Below are 21,671 nucleotides of genomic sequence, written 5' to 3'. Positions count from 1 at the left end.
TGTATATTGTAAATCAAGCTGTAATCCAGAGATGATTTTCCTTTGCAAAGCATTCAATTACAACAGGCTTGTCATGTCATGACATCATTTCATGCCTCTGGAGTTAGCAGAGCTCCAAATTTCATCACTTTCCTTGTACACCACCAGTTTGCCATCGTTGGTCAGATGAAGACGGCACATGTTGCAATCTCCTGATTTGTGGGAGTTTGTTTGCCATTTGGGACCGTTAGCCTTGTTGTACATGACCAGGTTGCAGTCAGCCTGCATGCACAGGCGGAAAACGTCTGAACCACAAGTGTCTGAAGCCCACACAGGCTTCCAGCCGTAGATGACAAAGTTACCATCATCCTGCAGGCAGAAACATTTGACAGCTATCAGAGTGTGCATCTTCAAAGACTTGCTCCCTTACTTTTGCATTTACTTTTTACACTGACCAGTGAATATGTATCATGCATCCTTATGCTGTAAATGTTTGGAGTGCACAAGTATTCAGAGTTACTCACCTGGAAGACAGCCTTATACTCCCCGTTGTTGGAAATCAGAAAGTCTCCCTTGCGAAGCTCATCGTTTTTGGACAAGAAGTTCCTACTCATGATTCTGAAACAAAAAGAAAGTCTTTGTTGTGTCTATCCAACACTGAAAATACATTGAAAACATGTGTTTTGTGCGTTGGTTTCCCAATACTAACAGTAGTTATTTTCCCCCTTGTTTATACCCACAATAAGTCTTATGCACCAATTATAAACTTAAAGTAAACAGCACAGATTTAACATCAAACTGTAACTCATTCATCATCATTAATCTTTCACAGAAATGTATGAATCCATCCATTGATGTACCTATTATAAACAGATTTAACAGCATCGTGCAGCGACTCTGCGTTAAACTACTCTTGCTCAGTAATCTACAAATGAATCCATCAGAGTACTTACAGTCTTGAATGTCACACCAGTCAGTCTGTGAGCAGAAGTGAAATTCACATCTTCTTTATATCATCTGATCTGGGGATGGCAAGGGAGTGGCAGATTACGTGACATTCTTATCTAGAAGTCCTGACTCACATTTCCCGAGAATTCCAAATTCTACCTTACAGTAACAAAGACAAAGCACAGGTTACGTTAATCATTTCATATTTATTCAGTAGCCTTTACACTCTGCTCCATTGTACTACTATCTGTAACAAGTAGTTAAAGAGGTTACTGCTACAAACAAAACACACAAAGAAGATAAAGAGTAATTAATGAAAATTTTCATCCATCCATCCATCTTCATCCGCTTATCCGGTGTCGGGTCGCGGGTGGAGCAGCTCCAGCAGGGGACCCCAAACTTCCCTTTCCTGAGCCACATTAACCAGCTCCGACTGGGGGATCCCGAGGCGTTCCCAGGCCAGGTTGGAGATATAATCCCTCCACCTAGTCCTGGGTATTCCCCGAGGCCTCCTCCCAGCTGGACATGCCTGGAACACCTCCCTAGGGAGGCGCCCAGGGGGCATCCTTACCAGATGCCCGAACCACCTCAACTGGATCCTTTCGACGCGAAGGAGCAGCGGCTCTACTCCGAGCTCCTTATGGATGACTGAGCTTCTCACCCTATCTCTAAGGGAGACGCCAGCTACCCTCCTGAGGAAACTCATTTCGGCCACTTGTACCCTGGATCTCGTTCTTTCGGTCATGACCCAGCCTTCATGACCATAGGTGAGGGTTGGAACGAAAACTGACCGGTAGATCGAGAGCTTTGCCTTCTGGCTCAGCTCTCTTTTCGTCACAACAGTGCGATAAATTGCATGTAATACTGCACCCGCTGCGGCGATTCTCCGACCAATCTCCCACTCCATTATCCCCTCACTCGCGAACAAAACCCCAAGGTACTTTAACTCCTTCACTTGGGGTAAGGACTCATTCGCTACCTGGAGTAGGCACTCCATCGGTTTCCTCAGATTTAGAGGTGCTGATCCTCATCCCAACTGCTTCACACTCGGCTGTGAACCGATCCAGTGAGTGCTGAAGGTCGCAGGCCGATAATGCCATCAGGACCACATCATCTGCAAAGAGCAGCGATGAGATTCCCAGCCCACCGAACCGCAACCCCTCCCCACCCCGACTACGCCTTGATATCCTGTCCATAAATATTACAAACAGGATTGGTGACAAAGCGCAGCCCTGGCGGAGGCCAACTCTCACCTGAAACGAGTCCAACTTACTGCCGAGAACCCGGACACAGCTCTCGCTTTGGTCGTACAGAGATTGGATGGCCCTAAGAAAAGACCCCCTCACCCTATACTCCTGCAGCACCTCCCACAGTATCTCCCGGGGCACCCGGTCATACACCTTTTCCAGATCCACAAAACACATGTAGACCGGTTGGGCATACTCCCAGGCTCCCTCCAGGATCCTTGCGAGAGTGAAGAGCTGGTCCGTTGTTCCACGACCAGGATGGAATCCACATTGTTCCTCTTCAATTTGAGGTTTGACTATCGGCCAAACCCTCCTTTCCAGCACCTTGGAGTAGACTTTACCAGGGAGGCTGAGAAGTGTGATACCCCTGTAATTGGCACACACCCTCAGGTCCCCCTTTATAAAAAGGGGAACCACCACCCCGGTCTGCCACTCCTTTGGCACTGTCCCAGACTTCCATGCAATGTTGAAGAGGCGTGTCAACCAGGACAGCCCCTCCACACCCAGAGCCTTGAGCATTTCTGGACGGATCTCATCAATCCAAGGGGCTTTGCCACTGTGCAGTTGTTTGACCACATCAGTGACTTCCACCTGGGAAATTGACAAAGATCCCCCATCATCCTCCAACTCTGCCTCTAACATAGAGGGCGTATAAGTCGGATTCAGGAGTTCCTCAAAGTGCTCGTTCCACCGCCCTATTACCTCCTCAGTTGAGGTCAACAGTGTCCCATCCTTACTATACACAGCTTGGATGGTTACCCGCTTCCCCCTCCCGAGGTGGCGAACAGTTTCCAGAAGCACCTTGGTGCTGACCGAAAGTCCTTCTCCATGTCTTCTCCAAACTTCTCCCACACCCGCTGCTTTGCCTCTTTTACGGCAGAGGCTGCAGCCCTTCGGGCCCTTCGGTACCCTGCAACTGCCTCCGGCGTCCTCCGGGATAACATATCCCGGAAAGACTCCTTCAGTCGGACGGCTTCCCTGACCACCGGTGTCCACCACGGTGTTCATGGTATACCGCCCCTTGAGGCACCTAAGACCCTAAGATCACAGCTCCTCGCCGCAGCTTCAGCAATGGAAACTTTGAACATTGTCCACTTGGGTTCAATGCCCCCAGCCTCCACAGGGATGCACGAAAAGCTCCGCCGGAGGTGTGAATTGAAAGTCTGTCTGACAGGGGCCTCCTCCAGACATTCCCAATTTACCCGCACTACCCGTTTGGGCTTACCAGGTCTGTCCAGAGTCTTCCCCCACCCCCTGACCCAACTCACCACCAGATGGTGATCGGTTGACAGCTCCGCCCCTCTCTTCACCCGAGTGTCCAAGACATACGGCCTCAGATCAGATGAAACGATTATAAAATCGATCATTGACCTTTGGCCTAGGGTGCTCTGGTACCAGGTACACTTATGAGCATCCCTATGTTCGAACATGGTGTTTGTTATAGACAATCCATGGCTAGCACAGAAGTCTAACAACAAACAACCACTCTGGTTTAGATCAGGGAGGCCGTTCCTCCCAATCACGCCTCTCCAGGTGTCTCCATCATTGCCCACGTTCGCGTTGAAGTCCCCCAGCAAAACAATTGAGTCCCCCACTGGAGCCCCATGCAGGACTCCACTCAAGGTCTCCAAGAAGGCTGAATACTCCGAACTCTTGTTTGGTGCATATGCACAAATAACAGTCAGAGTTTTCCCCCCCACAACCCGCAGGCGTAGGGAGGCGACCCTCTCGTCCACCGGGGTAAACTCCAACGTAGCTGCGCTCAGCCAGGGGCTTGTGAGTATAAATCAATGTACCTTATATTTACTGCACTGACAGGGCCGGATTAACAATTTCATGTGCCCTGGGCAACAAGACTCAAGTGCCCCTCCCTGCCCCAAAGCAAAAATCGCAAAGTCGCTATCATCAAGAGCATATAGCCTATGCTCCATAATAACAAATCAGGCTTCTGCATGGCTCAGTGGAGGTGTATGTATTTAAAATAGCCTCAGTATAAAGTGCATTCAAGAGACAAAACAGATGCACAAATGTTTAAAATAACTTTTTACAATTAATCTTTCACAGAACTTGGTGGCTACAGAGTAATTATTAAATGTTTCAATATGTTGCCAATCAATTATCTTTTGACTGTAACAGTGAAATAAAGCAGACAGCTAGGGAAGCCTTAACTTAAAACCAGAGATTATTTTTAAAATGCTAAAATGTGAAATGATCACATTATCATCACGAAGCAGGCAATTAGTGTGTCTGGAGTAAAAGTAAACCATTGGCTACACTGTTGCATGTAGTTCAAAGTCAAGATCATGTTTCTTGTTTCACAATCAACTATATCAACATTTTATGTTGAAGCACTACTAATCTTATTATTTAATTTTAACAAATGGGCCTTACAACTGGCCTCTTCCTCCCTGTCATCTTCATCCTCCTGATCACTCTCTGCCTCTGTCCCTCTCTCTGAATCTGCAGCCTCCTCTTCCTCCCTGTGTCATCTTCATCTGCCTCCTCCTGATCACTCTCTGCCTCTGTCCTTCTCTCTGAATCTGCAGCCTCCTCTTCCTCCCTGTGTCATCTTCATCTGCCTCCTCCTGATCACTCTCTGCCTCTGTCCCTCTCTCTGAATCTACAGCCTCCTCTTCATCCCTCACAGTCAGTTCTTCTTTTACCTTTTCTCTTTCACTTATTTCTGCATCTCCTTCTGTGGTCTTCTCCTGCTCTGACCCGCCTGGTCTCTCCAGTTTACTGTCTTCTCCTTCTTCATTTCCCTCCTTCCCTTCCTCCTGTGCACTATTCAGAATTTGAAAACAAATGATCGATCTCAGCAAACCCTGTGTAGTGTGTTGTAATGTAACGCCACCGAAATGGTGACCCTCTGTAAATGTTCTGAATTAAAACATGCCAGTTTGTAATATTTTGTATTATGCTGTTCTTTTTTTTCTTACATTTTTGTTATACTATTGGAGTAGAGTTTACACAAAGAATGCTGACAAATCTGCTGCATTTGAATCTACCCCATAATTATGTGGGCTGCACTAACTGCAATACACTTACAGAATGAAAGGTCATTTCATACAGTGAGGTCAAGTTTCATAAAATGCTCTCACTACAATGATATGGCTACTATTGGGATTAACATCCTCACACATGAATGTTATTGATCTCATTGAATCCACAAGTCTCAGCTTTCCAGTCATACTCAATTAAAGTTAACCTTGTGTTTCTACTAGAACATGTTTAGATGTTTTAATGTTCAAACACTTTATTTGTATCTGTCAGTTGTCTCTCAATTTCGGTGATCTAATACATCCTGTAGCGCAACCACCCCTCCTTTATCAGCTGGTTTTATAATGAGATTCTTGCCTGACTGCACGTCTTTCAAAGCGTCTCTCTTCACCTTTGTCATGTTATCATGCATTGAGTGTTTTCTTTGTTTTTAAATTTCAATGTTGCTGTTAACAAGTCTTCACACACACACACACACACACACACACACACACACACACACACACACACACACACACACACACACACACACACACACACTCTGTCTCACATAGCCTACACACAGCTACCCAATCAACAAAAAATGCATTCATACAATTCCTAAATTATGCTTCCGCCGTTCCCTTTTTCCACTTTCCACCTTGAGGTATAGACTCCAGTGAGATGTTACTTCGGACATAAATTCGTCAATCCATGAATTGATCGGTGAATACAACTGAAGTAAATTCTACACCCCCAGCTCCCAGAACTGACCTGAGCTTTACCTAGTATTTGCCCAGAATTTTGCGGCCTGATCTAACCTCACTTTATCCAAAGGCTTTCACCAAATTAACGGCTCCCCAACCTCACGCCACCTTCTCCAAGGACTTTTACAAAATTAACGGTTCTCCAACCTAAAATCACCTTCTCTAAGGACTTTTATAAAATGAACGATGGAAACATATGTGAAGCGCTATCAGTGGGGCCCCCAAGACAGAGATGTCTTTGTTGGATAAAGGCCAGACGGCTTGTAGCCATTGGTCAAATTATTGATCCCAACCCAATTTATGAAGTATAGATATACAGTGTCCTCACAGAGAAAGGCAGAAACGACTATTCAGAGAATTGGAAAAAGCTGTCGTCTCCCCGAGTTTCTTTAGAATGTAAATGTAAAATGGACTGTTCTTATATAGCGCTTTTCTAGTCTCAACGACTACTCAAAGCGCTTTAACATAGTACAGGAACCATTCACCATTCACACACATTCATACACTGTGGCTGAGGCTGCCGTACAAGGAGCCACCTGCTCATCTGATAATCAGAACACACATTTACACTCCGATGCTCAGCATCGGGGGTAACTTGGGGTTCAGTGTCTTGCCCAAGGACACTTCGACATGGGACTGCAGGGCCAAGGATCGAACCACCAACCTTCCGATTGGCAGGCAACCGCTCTACCACTGAGACACAGCCGCCCAGAAGAAGCTTGTAAATTGATGCTGAATTTTTTTATGTAAATAAACTTTTATAATCAAGAAGAGTGTCAGCAGATTCCTCTCCACACAGCATCACAGCATCGCTACTAAAGACACCACATACACATACAACATTTTGACTAACAAAAATGTCCGTACTCCTGAAACAGTCATAGATTTTTATTCATTCAAACATTGTTTTTCAGTTGATCAGTGTATTCACATAAAACATTACCACTGAGTATGTCTGGCTCTTGCAGAGAAATGTTAATCTTCTGCAGATACAGTAATCTGAATAGTTATAATTATACATTTGATAAGCAAACACCTTCAGCTCATGTTTCTTTATGGTTGCTGTAGATGGTGGTTCAACTGACATAAAGCACAGACCACAGAAACTAAACTTTTCACTTGAAGGGAAACTCACCAAACCCTTTTAAGCGATCATGCCTTGGTTTTGTTTTCTGTTTATATTTTAGTTTATTAGAATGTTTCTAAAGTAAGACTTTTAAGTATAAAGTAGTACTAGTTTTGTTTGAGTGAAGTGCACTCATGTTCTCCGATTTTTTCTCATTATTCTTTTTCTACTTTCCCTTTTTTCTGGACACAAACCCCCCCAAAACTACTAGTGCTCTTTACCAAGACATCTGCATATTAAAATAACCAGGAAGTCCTCACACATTAAGTACAAAGAGAAGAGAAACACATTTATACATTGTGAAAATGTGTTACTTGATTACAGATTACATGGCTGGCAGGTTTATTGTAATTCAAGCTACAATCCAGAGATGATTTTACTTTGCACATTATTCCATTTTAACAGGCTTGTCATGTCATGACCATAGACTGTAAATATTAATGGACAGAGCATGTGTGACGTCACCCATTGGTTTGTGGAGATCTGCTATGAGTCGAGTTTGCCATTACGGGCGCAGCCATCTTGATTGCGGTTGTGACGATTTTAGTGAGGGAAGAGCCATAGAGTGTTGGGGCGGTATCTGACTGTGACATTAGCTGAGAGTTGGCAACGGTGCTTACACTCTATGTTATGTCATCACAGCCACACCCTAAAACACCCCCTGCTTTATCGCCGATTTTAAAATCAACGAGACCATAATTCCAAAAATTAACATTCTGTATTGCAGAAGACTTAAAACTAGCAATTGAGACCATAAACTCATTATGAAAAAGTTTACTGAGGTAATAAATCAAGTGAGAAGTGGATCACTTTCTCGTAGACTTCTACGGAAACCAACCTCCTTTTGCAACCGCATGTGTCGCCCCCTGCTGTGATTCAGATAGAATGCAGGTTTAAGGCACTTCCACATTTGCAGCACTTCGCCATTACTTTGTCCATTAATATTTACGGTTAATGTTCATGACATCATTTCATGCCTCTGGATTTAGCAGATCTCTAAATTTCATCACTTTCCTTGTACACCACCAGTTTGCCATCATTGGTCAGATGAAGACGGCACATTTTCAGTTTTAATCTCCTGGCTTGTAGGAGTTTGTTTGCCATTTGGGACCGTTAGCCTTGCTGTACATGACCAGGTTGCCACAGTGCCGGCCCGAGCCTTTTGGGGGCCCTAAGCAAAATTTGATTTGGGGGCCCCCCCTCCCACCACGCGGAGTCACCTGTGCTTGACGATTATTGACACAAATACACGCTATAATGTTACATTATAAATTAATACAGTGAGGTTATGTATTAATACAGTGACGGTTTATGAACTACTGTCCCCCTGGGCACGGATGCATAAGGACCCTCCCTACCTACTCTATTTGTGCAAAAGTGGGTGCAAACCGTGAGGGGGGTGTCTGGGGGTGCTCCCCCAGAAAATTTTGAATGTGATAGATGTGATTTCCTGTATTCTGGTGCATTTTTGGGATGGTCAGCTTCAGAAAGGGCAATACCTAAATTTGTTCAGATTCATAGCCTTTTGCTTTTTGACTTAATAAGGTAGTGACTTCACACAACTACTTGGGCTTCAGGGCCACACAACACGTTCAATCCCACAGGACTTCATGTTCTCTATTTATCCTGATAGGGATGCATATTTAGATTTGTCCTGACCGATAGCCCGCCCGTGTTAACCGCTTATTAACCGTTAACAATCAGCCGACTAAGTCCAAGTCCACCCTTCTGGGAGAGATACGAGTTGTTTTCCGGAGTTATGAACCGGAAGTTGCAAAAAGAACGCCACCAAGGTCGTATATACAACTCTCAAGTCGTCTGAACTCAGAGGACCCCGAGTTCACTTTCAAAGATGGCTACGTCGTGCATCACACGTAGTAAACATTGTGGTTTTCTACAATTTTAAGCACTTTTGTCTTTGTTGTAACCAAATGAAGAAGTGGTACACATAGCACTGTATACTGCTACCTATAGGCATGTTGCTACAGTCTTATTAGGAGTTAAATACCGCTTGATTAGTTATTTTGTAGCTTGTGCAGCTGAAATTGGGTAGAGGCGCTCGGTTGCTATATGACACCAACGGCTTAAGCCGAGCCTTGAGCACAAAGCAGAGCAGTAGCCGAACGTTAATGTTAATCAAAACGTAATTTTCAAGTATCAAACTGTGAAATATATGTGTGTAATATGTCAATAACTGGGTGAATAGAATCCTAAAAGACAAAAAGAACGCAAGTTTAGCTGCATGGTTGTCAGCTGTGGGTTTGCCGGACATAGACTGTGTTAGTAGGAAATAGGGCTGGGCGATATGCCCTCAAAAAAAATCCCTGATTTTTTTAACAAAAAATCTGATTCATGATTTAAATCGATTCTTCCCCCCTACTTAAAATCAATCTGCAGAGGACAAATAAATGACAAGATCACACACACACACACACACACACACACACACACACACACACACACACACACACACACACACACACACACACACACACACACACACACACACACACACACACGGGACATGTATGATTATTCATGCCAATTTTATTTTTGAGTTTTTTCCCTACCATTGTATTGGGGGGAGCGCCCTCCGTAAAAGAATGACTAAATCATATGCTATGTATTCAACAAATTATATAATTATGCTATCAACAACAACTAAACGGATGCGTGAGATAAAGTTGTTTTCACACATACAGGTAATTCACTTCTCGTTCCTCAGTAAAAGTTCAATTCATTTTGACTTTAGTTGTTTAGTAGTTTGACTTGCTCCTGTTTTCACCTGTTGCGGAGTAACGTACATTAACATGCCATGGTCTCATGAGTGTAGCATACCTGTAGCAAGCTCCATCGTAGTAACTAGCGGTAAAAAAAAAAAAAAAAAAAAATTGAAGAGGAGCTCCGTGCTATAAAGCGGCAATTGCTAGTTGTTTAAGCCGCTACAGACCTCCGTCATAGCTCGGTCGTATCAGCGGGTTAATGGCGCGTTCTAGTAGGTGTGTTGAGCTGCAACCGAGTTCCTCAACAGCTGACGGTGCTCCATAGTGCTCCGTCCAATACTCGCTCCGTCAGGTCAGTAGTTCGTGTTCAGTTATTCGAGAATAGGTGACTTTGAGTCGGGTAAAGAGCACCATGTGTTGCCGGTCATTTCGGCGGAGATTACGGTTAAGTAAGTAATGAAACGACTAGTTAAGAAAATAACTAATATTAGCCGCTGTCGCTGCCATGTTGTTTGTGTATCTCCATGGCAAACGCGCGGGGGAAGGGGAGGACTGGGCCCATTCCGAACTACGGGAGCCCAGATGGGACCGTCGGCGAATGTTAAGGAGAAAAAACAACACTCGATTTGGGGCCCCCTGGTGGCCTGGGGTCCCCAAGCAGCCGCTTAGTTCGCTTATGCCTCGGGCCGGCTCTGGGTTGCAGTCAGCCTGCATGCACAGGCGGAAAACGTCTGAACCACAAGTGTCTGAAGCCCACACAGGCTTCCAGTCGTAGTTGACAAAGTTACCATCATCCTGCAGGCAGAAACAGAGACATGTGACCGCTATCAGAGTGTGCATCTTCAAACACTTGCTTCCTTACTTTTGCATTTACTTTTTACACTGACCAGTGAATATGTATCGTGACTCCACCAGATGGATTGCTTTACATTTGCTCGGCATATCCATCTGGGAACTTAACGTTGGAGTACTTTTGGGAAAGGACGAAAATACTGGTTAGCTGATTGGATAAACCATCTGTCTATCACCACCTATGTTGGTGATAGACGGGCCAAATCAACCAATCAGATCAAACTCTTGCCGAAACCAGTCGGGAGAAGAGCAAAAACATCTTTTCCTCCGAGAATAGCCTCCAGTGCCGTTTTTTGCTCTTCTTTCAATAAAGGAATACTTTCTAATTTGGATAAAACTTGCGCGATAGCTACGCTCATCTCATCCTTGGAAGCTGCCATGTTGTTTAGACTTCTCGTTGCGTCACACCTAAACCCGCCTCAAAACCAACGCTGATTGGTCGGTCGTTTGCTCCAAATCTTCTCTATCTCAAGTGGAAAACTGGAGCTCGCGAAATCAGGACGGTCTCACGAGGCTAGTGAATATGTATAATGCATCCTTATACTGTAAATGTTGGGAGTGCACAAATATTCGGAGTTCCACACCTGGAAGACAGCCTTATACTCCTTGTTGTTGGAAATCAGAAAGTCTCCCTTGCGAAACTCATTGTTTTTGGACAAGAAGTTCCTGCTCATGATTCTGAAACAAAAAGAAAGTCTTTACTGTGTCTATCCAACACTGAAAATGCATTGAAAACATGTGTTTTGTGCGTTGGTTTCCCGATATGAACAGTAGTTATTTTCCCCCTTGTTTATAGCCACAATAAGTCTTATGCACCAATTATAAACAAATTAAACAGCACAGATTTAACATCAAACTGCAATAACTCCTTCATGCATGAAACTACTCTTGCACAGAAATATATGAATCCATCCATCAGTATAAAAGTATAAAATACTTAAAGGATTGAATGTCCCACCCCAGTCAGACTGCAAGTGGAGGAAAAGGAGTAAAGTAGGCTACAAGATGTGAAATTCACTCCATTTTTTATACAGAATAGCAGCTGGTGATGGAGATAGAGAAGGGAAGCATTCCTGTCTGCTTAAACTACTCAAATCTCTCCTAAACATCTCAATCGTGCAGGATTTGGGTTTTTTGTGACTAATGCACGATCTTCAAAGGACGACATGTCATTGATGGATGTGAAAGAAGGAAACACGTTAAATAGTTTCAGAGTTTGATTAGTTAAGTTGAAAGAGGCTAGTGATAGTTGGCTATCAATTCTGATGTACACAAGAAAGTGCTCAAGGGTCTTTACCCATCTGAGCTTGACATTAAGCTGTCATACTGTAATTACAGGATAAGTCAACAAGTTGTAGCGTGATAAGTGTTGAAGCTTTTCACTCAGTTCACCAAACCTGAAAATCAAAGTTGAAATCTGAACAGGCGGTGCTATTTTATGACCTTTCCATTTTATCCAAACAGTCAACAAAGAAGACAAAGAAGGCTCTTATTGCCTCGCTCCACTTCCCACGCTCTGTACATTGTGTCAACTAGAGGATGTGCACAATAATAGGCTAAAGTTGCCCGAGCAACAGCCCATTTGCCCTTTTTGGCTGAGCTGTGAATCTTGAGGGGAAAAAAAGTTTTATTTTAGCTGTTGTTACCTGAACACACCATTAAGGTCACTGACCTCAGTATTTCTTTTGAGGTGTTTATAATAAAAGTCACTTAAAAACAACTTCAGTGCGGTGAAGATTCCCAATAACACAGAGACACACACAATTTGCTCACGTTTATGTGCTGCTTGAGACCCAAAGATATCGCTTTACATATTTAGATCTGATCTCTGATGACCCAGAACCCCTCTATTAAGCTCAGTTTTTGGACCTCTGTATTTCTAAAACCCTCCGTATTTTATTTCAGTTAGTTTTGCAATCAGACATTGCAGTTTTAGTTTAGTTATCATTTTTTTTATTATGCGTTTTCATTTTTATTTCAGACGACAATGTTTTTTCCCACCTAGTTTTCGTTATTTCGTTCGTTTTTGTTAACGATTATAACCTTGTTGTGCTGCTTTTGTATTTGTTTATTATAAGTGAAGCCGATGACAAATCTGCAGGAAATTGCAATGAGAATTGGCTTGTCAAAGTTACGTCACTATAGTGTCCAGTGTTTTACACAGAAACCCTCAGATAGGGGCTAACAACACATAAACACACACACACACACACACACACACACACACACACACACACACACATATCAATCAGTGTGCCCCAGTCTTTTAGCCTTTGAAATAATAAATCAACAGCTAATTTGTTAGCATGCATCAACTACAACTCCCATGAGTCTCAAATCCACTGTCAAAACCTCAAAGGAAAGAAACCTCAAAAAAAAATGTAAATGAAGGTGGGTACACCGTACACACTGCAAGCAAACATATCATTGACCAGCTGGAAGTGACATACACACAATGACAGTGAAATATTCTGATTTGGACATCAGCTCATATTTGACTTGATTGCTTAATAACTGATCATATAATCTTGTGGGAGTTGAGGAGTTAAAACTGCAGATCTGCAGCCTTCTCATATTTCAGTGGTGGCTTTTCTCCAAGCCAACAACTGAAACCATGCATTTTTAATACTCAAAATCACAGTATCAGTTTGAAGAATGGTGGGAACCAGGATATTTTTTTCTTTAAACTGTACATGTGGTAAACATTCCAGCAAAGACACGCCTTATCTTTGGGCAAACCCTGCTTAAAAACATGTTGAAACTTAAAGATTCACAGTGCACTTTGATTGAAGCGGACGTGAAAACAAGAATGAACCAGAATTCCCTGAAAGGCAGAGTGAGAGTGCCAAACTCATGATGATGATGCAAGAAGTAAAGGGAACATATCTGAAACAGAACTTCAGTCATTTACTTACATATTAAGATTACAATTAAATGTTTGTCAATTTGAATTAGATACTTTTATTCTCTGCTGAGGACTTTCAGGAGAACGTTGGTTTAAAATCTGCTACTGTATGTTATCACTCCCCATTAATATTAACTGAAGCTGCTATAAATGGTTTAACACAGACAATTTAAAAAAAATAGAGATAGCATCTTAATTGCTTAATTAGAGGTGCCGAATGCCACACAGCAACAACCGTAAACATGACAAAGATTTAAGATTAAAGGTGCAGTATGTAATACTGACAGCTAGTGTTTAAAAAAGTTACTGCAGTACAAATTCAAAATACTGGAGAGTCGTCTCCCCCGCCCCCTCCTCCCTAGACTCGAAGTTCACGGAGGTTGCCAGGCTGAGACCGCAGCATCCACAACAACGTTGCTAGACACTTGTCTCACATAGTCAGACATTACTTCACAGCACAGCAGAGTAGCTAACGTTAGATGCTTGCCGACTGAACACACTTCATTGGCTTAGAATTACGGCAACAATCACTAAACACACTGCAAACTCACAGTCCTCTCTTTCCGATTTACAGCCCCCCTCTCATGGCTTAAAATAACTCACCATTGTCGGCCATGGTCTATTCTCATTAATTAGAATGGTTTCCCCTATGCACAAACGGAAATTACGTTTTAGTGGGCGTTCCCAGTAATGCAGTCAAAATCAATTTTTGCAACCCGTTCAATCAAAATATGTTAAATCACTGTAGCTTCCTGCGCAGCAAGAGAATGAGCTGTCACAGACCGTGGTTAAGTTGGTGTTATATTGGAAGGTTAAGCTGCATAATAGATTTTTCAATGTCGAATATCCAATGTTCAATATAAAACGAACTTCACCACGGTCTGTCACAGCGAGTCTGCTGCTGTGTGGCGACACTGGCAAGGACTGGAGTGACTGAGCTGCACCCCCGAGCCTCTAAAGGTGAAGTCAGTTTCTCTAAAGGGGAGTCAACATCAACAAAAGCACGTATATTACGTTGTATACGTATATTATATTACGTGAGCCAAAAGTCAAATCACTCCCTCATGATTTGTAAGAGCTTTCGGCCCTTTGATTAGTTTTGATTTTAGTAAAGACAAGAACAGCATAATACAAAATATTTGAAACTGGCATGTTTGAATTTGTATCGTTTACAGGGGGTCGCCATTTCGGTGGCGTTACGTTACAACACAGTGCTTGCTGAGACCGATCATTTGTATTCAAATTCTGAGCAGTGCACAGGAGGAAGAGAAGGAGGGAAATGAAGAAGGACAAGGCAGTAAACTGGAGAGACCAGGCGGGTCAGAGCAGGAGAAGACCACAGAAGGAGATGCAGAAATAAGTGAAAGAGAAAAGGGAAAGGAAGAATTGACTGTGAGGGATGAAGATGAGGCTGCAGATTCAAATAGAGGGACAGAGGCAGAGAGTGATAAGGAAGAGGCAGATGATGACAGGGAGGAAGAGGAGGGTGCTGATTCAGAGAGAGGGACACAGGCAGAGAGTGATCAGGAGGATGAAGATGAAGATGACAGGGAGGAAGAGGCCAGTACGGTTGGGCGATAGGCTACTTGGAATTATGGTATCGATCCGATACCAAGTAAATACAGGGCTAGTATCGCCAATACCGATACTTTTTACTTGTAACGTCACGATCATTGTGGTCGGGAGTCAAGCGTTTTTATTATACCTTTAAAATCCTCATGTTCAACCACAGAGAGGGGTTGTAGGTCCTTCACAATCATCTCAGAAATGCTCCTTGTGATCTCCATGGCTCTTTGTGAATTATCTATAGGTGAAATAACAAAATGATTAAGATAATAAGTCTTTAACTGTGGGACTTCCGGTGGTAATCCGAAGCGTATGGCTGCATAATCCCGCACTCCCGTTCGGTCAGAGTTTATTCCCCAATTTGAATATAAGTCAGATTTAATGTTTTAATAATCAGTGATGGAAGGGGAAAAGTACAGGAAAGGCAAGGGAAAGCAGTCTGGGAAAGCTGAGAAGGGTGAGAAAATAACGACTGAGGGCGTCATGGCCGACGAACAAGGAGAGAGTGATGGCGCACATGGACAAAATGCTAAATTGATGATGGTGGATAATATGGAAGTTAACATCGCCGCCATCCGCACAGATATAAAGATGATGACAACGGAGATGAAGACTGAGCTGAGTAACTTTCGAGATAGAATCAGAGACGACATGAAAAAGGAGCTAGCGGACATTCGAGAGGAAATTCACCAGAAGCTTAACGAGGTTGCAACCGATCTAAAAACGACTACTGGCAGAGAGAAGCTAACAGATTTGGAAGCACGCTCAAGACGTAACCTTGTTCGCAGTTACGGGATCCCGGAGGGAATTGAGGGAAACAATATCTCCCAATTCATAGAGAACTTTATTAGAAAAGAGCTGGAACCCCTTGCTGATGTTGATCTTGGAATACAACGATGCCACAGAGCACTCAGTCCCAAACCGCCAAGAGAAAGGCAAGCCAGATCGGTGATTGTCTACTTCCAGCAGTTTCAAATTAAAGAGATGGTCCTGCATTCTGCATGGAAGAAAAAGGAGATTTACCACAGCGACAGGAGGATCTACTTCGATCATGACTACCTTGCGGAAACGCTAGCAAAAAGGAAGGCGTATACGCAGATCAGGAGGGTTCTTAGAGAAAAAGGAATAAGGTTTCAAACACCACCGCCAACGAAACTGCGAGTCTTTTTTGACAGTGGGCCGATTACTTGGATTACTAATGGAAATGCAGCGGAGGCAGCAGAGGACCTGAAGAAGAAGGGACTCCCAATTGAGTGGGAGAAAACTGCTGAGGCTGAGTCTGCGGAAAAAGCACGGAACGTCGCCTGGCAGCGATCAACGAGCGCGAACATGGCAAATCGGCAGACCCGCCAGGAACGGATCAAGGAGAAGCTACGGAGTTTTCACCGTCCAAGATAGATCTAACGTTAGAGCCATTAAGGTAATGGATTCGGGCGTCAACAGACCGTTAAGTAACTGCATTATGAGTGTAAAAAATATCGAGCAAACGAGGCAGTTATCTGGTTATGGACACTAATACTTTAATGACATTAGCACCAAGGGACAAGGTTTAATGCCCTCAATGTGGGAGTAAAGACTATAGGTTAAGTTACCTATGGTCACTTAAGTTGTTCGTAGCATCCCCACTCTTTATTTTCTTTATTCATTAGATTTTTTCTATTGAAAATATCTTCTTGGTGTTTAAATATCCAATTTAACTGATTAGAATCACCCTTAGCCTTTAATGAGAATATAGCTGACCGACAAGTACGGGTTATACATCTGCTTTTGATTTTTCTAAGTGCATACAGTACATCCTTGAGTGTACTATAGGTCGCACTGAAGCGGGGCCCTGGTGGGTAGCTGCTGGACTTTTCCCCCACATTACGAAGTGGTTATTACTTCACAATTGAGGTCTACCTGTGTTTTTTGATTTGTTGCTCTATTTTGTGTTGCTTTGATGTTCTGATCTTGTTATATAGTTCTAATATAGTTCAGGTTTGGTCACCAATAATGTGGTTTACAAATAATGTCTTACTGTGGTTTAAATGCAATGTCAGGAATATAAGGTGATTTCCCTTAACGTAAATGGTTTACACAATCCAATTAAGAGAAGCAAGGCTATTGCACAGATGAAAAAGGAAAAGTTACATATCATGTTTTGGCAGGAGACTCATTTCAACAGTGCAGAACATGAAAAATTAAAAAAACTAGGGTTTAAGAATGTATTTTACTCATCCTATAAGAAAGGAAAAAAAAAAGAGGGGTAGCAATACTAATTTCTAATAGTGTAAATTTTCAAGTGGTCTCTGAACTTACTGATAAAGAGGGTTGTTATGTTTTAGTTAAGGGATTTCTAGATCGAAAAGAATTTACACTAGTTAACGTGTATATAGCCCCTGAGCAGGAAAATTCCTATATTAAAGACATTTTTCAGTTGATTGATTCTGAGTCCTCCGGGGTTTTAATATGTGGAGGAGACTGGAATACTCAAATACAGCCTAAACTCGATTCTTCTAATGCACTAAAGAGGTTAACTGAATAACAAAAAAACTTTTGATGGAGATGGGCCTGATTGATATGTGGAGGTATCTCCACCCAACAGACAAACAATTCACGTTCTACTCTGCAAGTCAAGATGTTTACTCAAGAATTGATTATTTTTTTATTTGTAAATCAGACAGGCACAGAATTATAGACTGTAAGATAGGAGTCAGAGATATTTCTGATCACTCAGCTGTCTACTTGACCATGCATTTAGATAATAAAAAGAAGAATATGTTGTGGCGACTTAATACGAGCATTTTGAATGATAGTACATGTAAGGAAAATGTCCAAAAAGAACTGGGGGATTATATGGATAACAACGATAACGGGGAAGTATCAACAAGTGTCCTGTGGGATGCCTTAAAATCAGTGATGAGGGGAAAACTCATAGCTCTCACATTGCATAGAAAAAAGGAAAGAAGTAAAAGGCTGCTTGAACTACAAGAAAATCTGAACCTCTTAGAGAGAGAACATGTTGAGAAGAAGAAATCATATATATTAAATCAAATAAACGATGTTAAAAAGGAAATAAATAAATTTTATGAGGGAGAATTAGAGAAAAAAGCTAAATTCACTAGACAGAGATATTATGAAAATGGCCCTAAGGCTTTGAAGCTGTTTGCATGGAGGTTAAGGAAGCAACAGACGGAGAATACAATATATTAAATTAGGGATCCCAAAACCGAAAAAATTTGCCACAAGCAGGAAGATATTCACAATATTTTTGAAAATTACAATAAAAATCTATACAAGGAACCAAGTACAACCAACTCACAGGAAATACATTTATTTTTAGAATCACTTGACTTACCTTCCATAGGTGAAGTACAAAATAAAGCCCTAATGGCAGAGATCACAAAGGGAGAAATAGTGAAAGCAATTTCTAGATTAAAAGTTAATAAAGCGCCAGGAACAGATGGCTTTCCAACCGAGTGGTATAAGGTTTTTAAAGATCAATTAGTTCCTATACTTTTTGATTGCTTTAACTATACACTTAAAGGAGGTGAACCACCAAGAACATGGAGTGAGGCAATAATTTCAGTTATTCCCAATTAGGCCAATTTCTGTATTAAACATGTATTATAAATTATATGCATCGATATTAGCTAAAAGATTGGAAGATATAATACCAGAATTAGTGGATCCAGACCAGACAGGATTTGTACGTGACAGACAGACATGTATGCATGTAATTGATTATGTCACTAAAGAAAACGTCAGATCAGTATTAATTAGCTTAGACGCAGAGAATGCATTTGACTCGGTTTGCTGGGAGTACCTGTATTTGGCATTGAGAAGATTTGGTTTTAAAGAGGAGTTTATTACATGCATCAAAATGTTGTATTCATCACCAAAGGCTAGAATAAGGATCAACGGGCATTTCACTCAGAGTATTAACCTGGAAAGAGGCTGCCGCCAGGGATGCCCTCTCAGCCCTGCCCTTTTCGCTTTATTTATTGAGCCCATGGCACAGTCAGTTAGAGACAAACAGGAGATAAAAGGAATTACGGTTCGAGGTTTCGAACAAAAGATTTGTCTGTACGCAGACAATGTTTTGTTGTTTGTTACCACACCAGAGGTTAGTATCCCTAGGTTGATGTCCATCTTAAAAAATGTCGGCACTTACTCGGGATATAAATTAAATGTTCAAAAAACACAAACCTTAAGTTATAACTTCACCCCTCAGAATGGCTTACTGAGTAGATTAAAATTTAATTGGAATTCATCAAGTATTAAGTACCTGGGGATTACAATAACAAAGGATATTTCTAAATTGTTTGACAGCAATTATGGTCCTATAAGTAAGAGCATTAAATCAGATATAGATAGGTGGTCCCAACTGCCCCTAGAGATGCATAACAGGATAGATACAGTAAAAATGAACATGCTCCCTCGACTCTTATACCTCTTCCAATCCTTACCAGTCGAAGTCCCTTTAAAACAATTTAATGAATGGGATAAGTGGATTTCAAGATTTGTATGGGGAGGTAGGAGGCCAAGAATTCAATTTAAAACACTGCAGCTGCAGAAAGAGAAAGGGGGTAGATCACTGCCATGTTTATCAGATTATTTCAAAGCAGCCCAGCTAAGACCTTTAGCATGCTGCTGTAACCCAGAGTATACAGCAAAGTGGAAGGACTTGGAGATCTCGCAGCTGACTGTACCATTGCAATCAGTGCTGGGTAGCAAACCTTTATATGAACAGTATTCTAAAAGTTTAAATCAATAGACTAAAGTTCCTGTTAGAATCTGGTTTAAAGAATGCAAATCTCCGTTACTTGAAAGACAATCTAGACTATTAAAATGGATTGCCTTCGATCCTGACTTTAAACCAGCAAGGGTTGATGGGAGGTATCAGCTCTGGTATAGACTTGGCATCACCTCTTTTAGTTCAATCTCATCAAAGGGAGAATTGGATAGCTTTCAGGAGATTTCTGATAAATATGGTTTGGGAAAACTTGATTTTTTTAGGTACTTACAAACTAGGACTTATTTTAATAAAGAGATACGATACATGAAGAAGCATGATACTAATTTAATTGATCTATTTATCGACATGTATAAAAATAAAGATAATAGGAAACTTGTCTCAAAACTATATCTAGCCGTTCAATCCATAAAGAAACAATCAACAAATAAGGTTAGATTAAAATGGGAAAAATCTGGTCTAGGTATTTCAGAGGAAGACTGGCTGAATATTTGCTCTGTACAGGCAACTTCTACCAGCTCGGGTATGTGGAGAGAATTCTGCTGGCGGAACCTTATTAGATACTTTGTAACCCCCAAGTTAAAATCTATTCAGTCCTGCGAGAAGGGAAGTGGTCTATGTTGGAGGAAATGTGGGGAACAGTTGGCAGACCATTTTCATGTATTCTGGAGCTGCCCAGCCATTCAGTCATATTGGCAGGAGGTAATACAAGTAATACATTTTATTTTCGGTGATGGAATTGACTGCTCATTTTTTACAATTTACCTGGGCAACTTAGCAGCTCATTTGATGATGAAAGACAAGTACCTTTTAAAGATATTATTAGCAACCAGCAAGAAAGGTGTAACACGAAAGTGGCTACAATTTGAACCCCCAACAAAGGCTGAATAGCTGGACATTATGATCAGTGTCCAAGAGATGGAGAGGATGACTTTCGCTTTAAACCTACAGATGGATAAGTATTTGCAGTATTGGAAAAAATGGATTGTGACGACTTCATGACATGTTTATTGACCAATGTATCATCTGACATATACACTTCCATCAATTTTGTTTTATGTAATAATGTATAAGTGACCAAACGTTTGTTTTGTTTTGTTTAGATGTGATTGTATGTTGTTATGGCTGTTTTGTTTTTGTTGTTGTTGGTTTTGTTAATTTTCAAAAGGAAAAAGAATAAAAATAAAGTTTAAAATAAAAAAATAAGTCTGTAACTGTAATCTGCATGTAGCTTAAATAGGAATACAAATTTTCCAGTTAACACAAAGGGTTATTATATTCAGCCATATTCATATTTCAGGTTTGAGGTATATCTATCTTTATATAAGTATATTTTTGAGTTCTAGTGAAACAATTAAGATTTTTTTCAACTGGCTGAATTTATGATAGTAGTTCTATCATTCTGCTAAAATGGCCTTTCTGATCACTGTGAACAACATTGCTTAATGCTGGAGACTACCTGGATACTCCTGATTTCTTCTGCCAGAGACCTCTGTCTCTGGGTTAGGGGTCTGGTTTGGGGTTCTCCAGACCTGTCGCCAGACCTCAGTCTTAAGGGGGGCATATGAAATACATGGGAGGGCACAATTATTATTAGCGTACAGTATGTATATTTATAATTATCATATACTCTTGTTATACTATTCGCACGTAATCATCACGTTAAACATAACCAACAACAATATGACCAGGTAGCCTAAATAGCCTGCAACACATTACATAGAAGCAATGTTATGAATATCCATAAAACACTTGACTATACAACATATTAGATGTAACACCAGAAGCATCTCGCAAACATTGCATTTTAAAGCAGTCAACAGAAGGATATGCATTGCTATGCA

At 41.7% G+C, this 21,671-nt stretch overlaps 1 protein-coding gene and 1 pseudogene across 4 annotated transcripts; both read right to left on the bottom strand.

The window, feature by feature from the left end:
• LOC114549188 (mannose-specific lectin) lies at window positions 1-9,927 on the bottom strand. 4 transcript variants are annotated; one of them, XM_028569410.1, is made up of 4 exons: window positions 9,885-9,927; window positions 933-1,001; window positions 504-597; window positions 1-348 (listed from the first exon to the last, which is right to left on the bottom strand). In XM_028569410.1, the coding sequence occupies exons 3-4, from the start codon at window positions 591-593 to the stop codon at window positions 85-87; spliced, it is 354 nt and encodes a 117-aa protein (XP_028425211.1). In that variant the 5' UTR covers window positions 594-597; window positions 933-1,001; window positions 9,885-9,927; the 3' UTR covers window positions 1-84. The 4 variants fall into 4 exon arrangements, with proteins under 4 accessions (XP_028425211.1, XP_028425213.1, XP_028425214.1 ...); XM_028569412.1 differs by lacking the exon at window positions 9,885-9,927 and adding an exon at window positions 4,838-4,864; XM_028569413.1 differs by lacking the exon at window positions 9,885-9,927 and adding an exon at window positions 4,566-4,584.
• Window positions 8,013-11,295, bottom strand: LOC114549190 (mannose-specific lectin-like; annotated as a pseudogene).
• Window positions 11,296-21,671: the final 10,376 nt, after the last annotated feature.

Source organism: Perca flavescens, chromosome 22, assembly GCF_004354835.1.
Source record: "Perca flavescens isolate YP-PL-M2 chromosome 22, PFLA_1.0, whole genome shotgun sequence".
Lineage (NCBI taxonomy): Eukaryota > Metazoa > Chordata > Actinopteri > Perciformes > Percidae > Perca > Perca flavescens.
Note: the sequence above shows the minus strand (reverse complement) of the source record. Positions and strands in the feature narration are given on the sequence as shown.

Excerpts from the sequence above, each read along its gene's own strand:
- LOC114549188 (XM_028569410.1), bottom strand. The coding sequence starts at position 593 with ATGAGTAGGAACTTCTTGTCCAAAAACGATGAGCTTCGCAAGGGAGAC. Across the intron at positions 349-503 it reads AGTATAAGGCTGTCTTCCAG|GATGATGGTAACTTTGTCAT; the intron begins GTGAGTAACTCT and ends TTCTGCCTGCAG.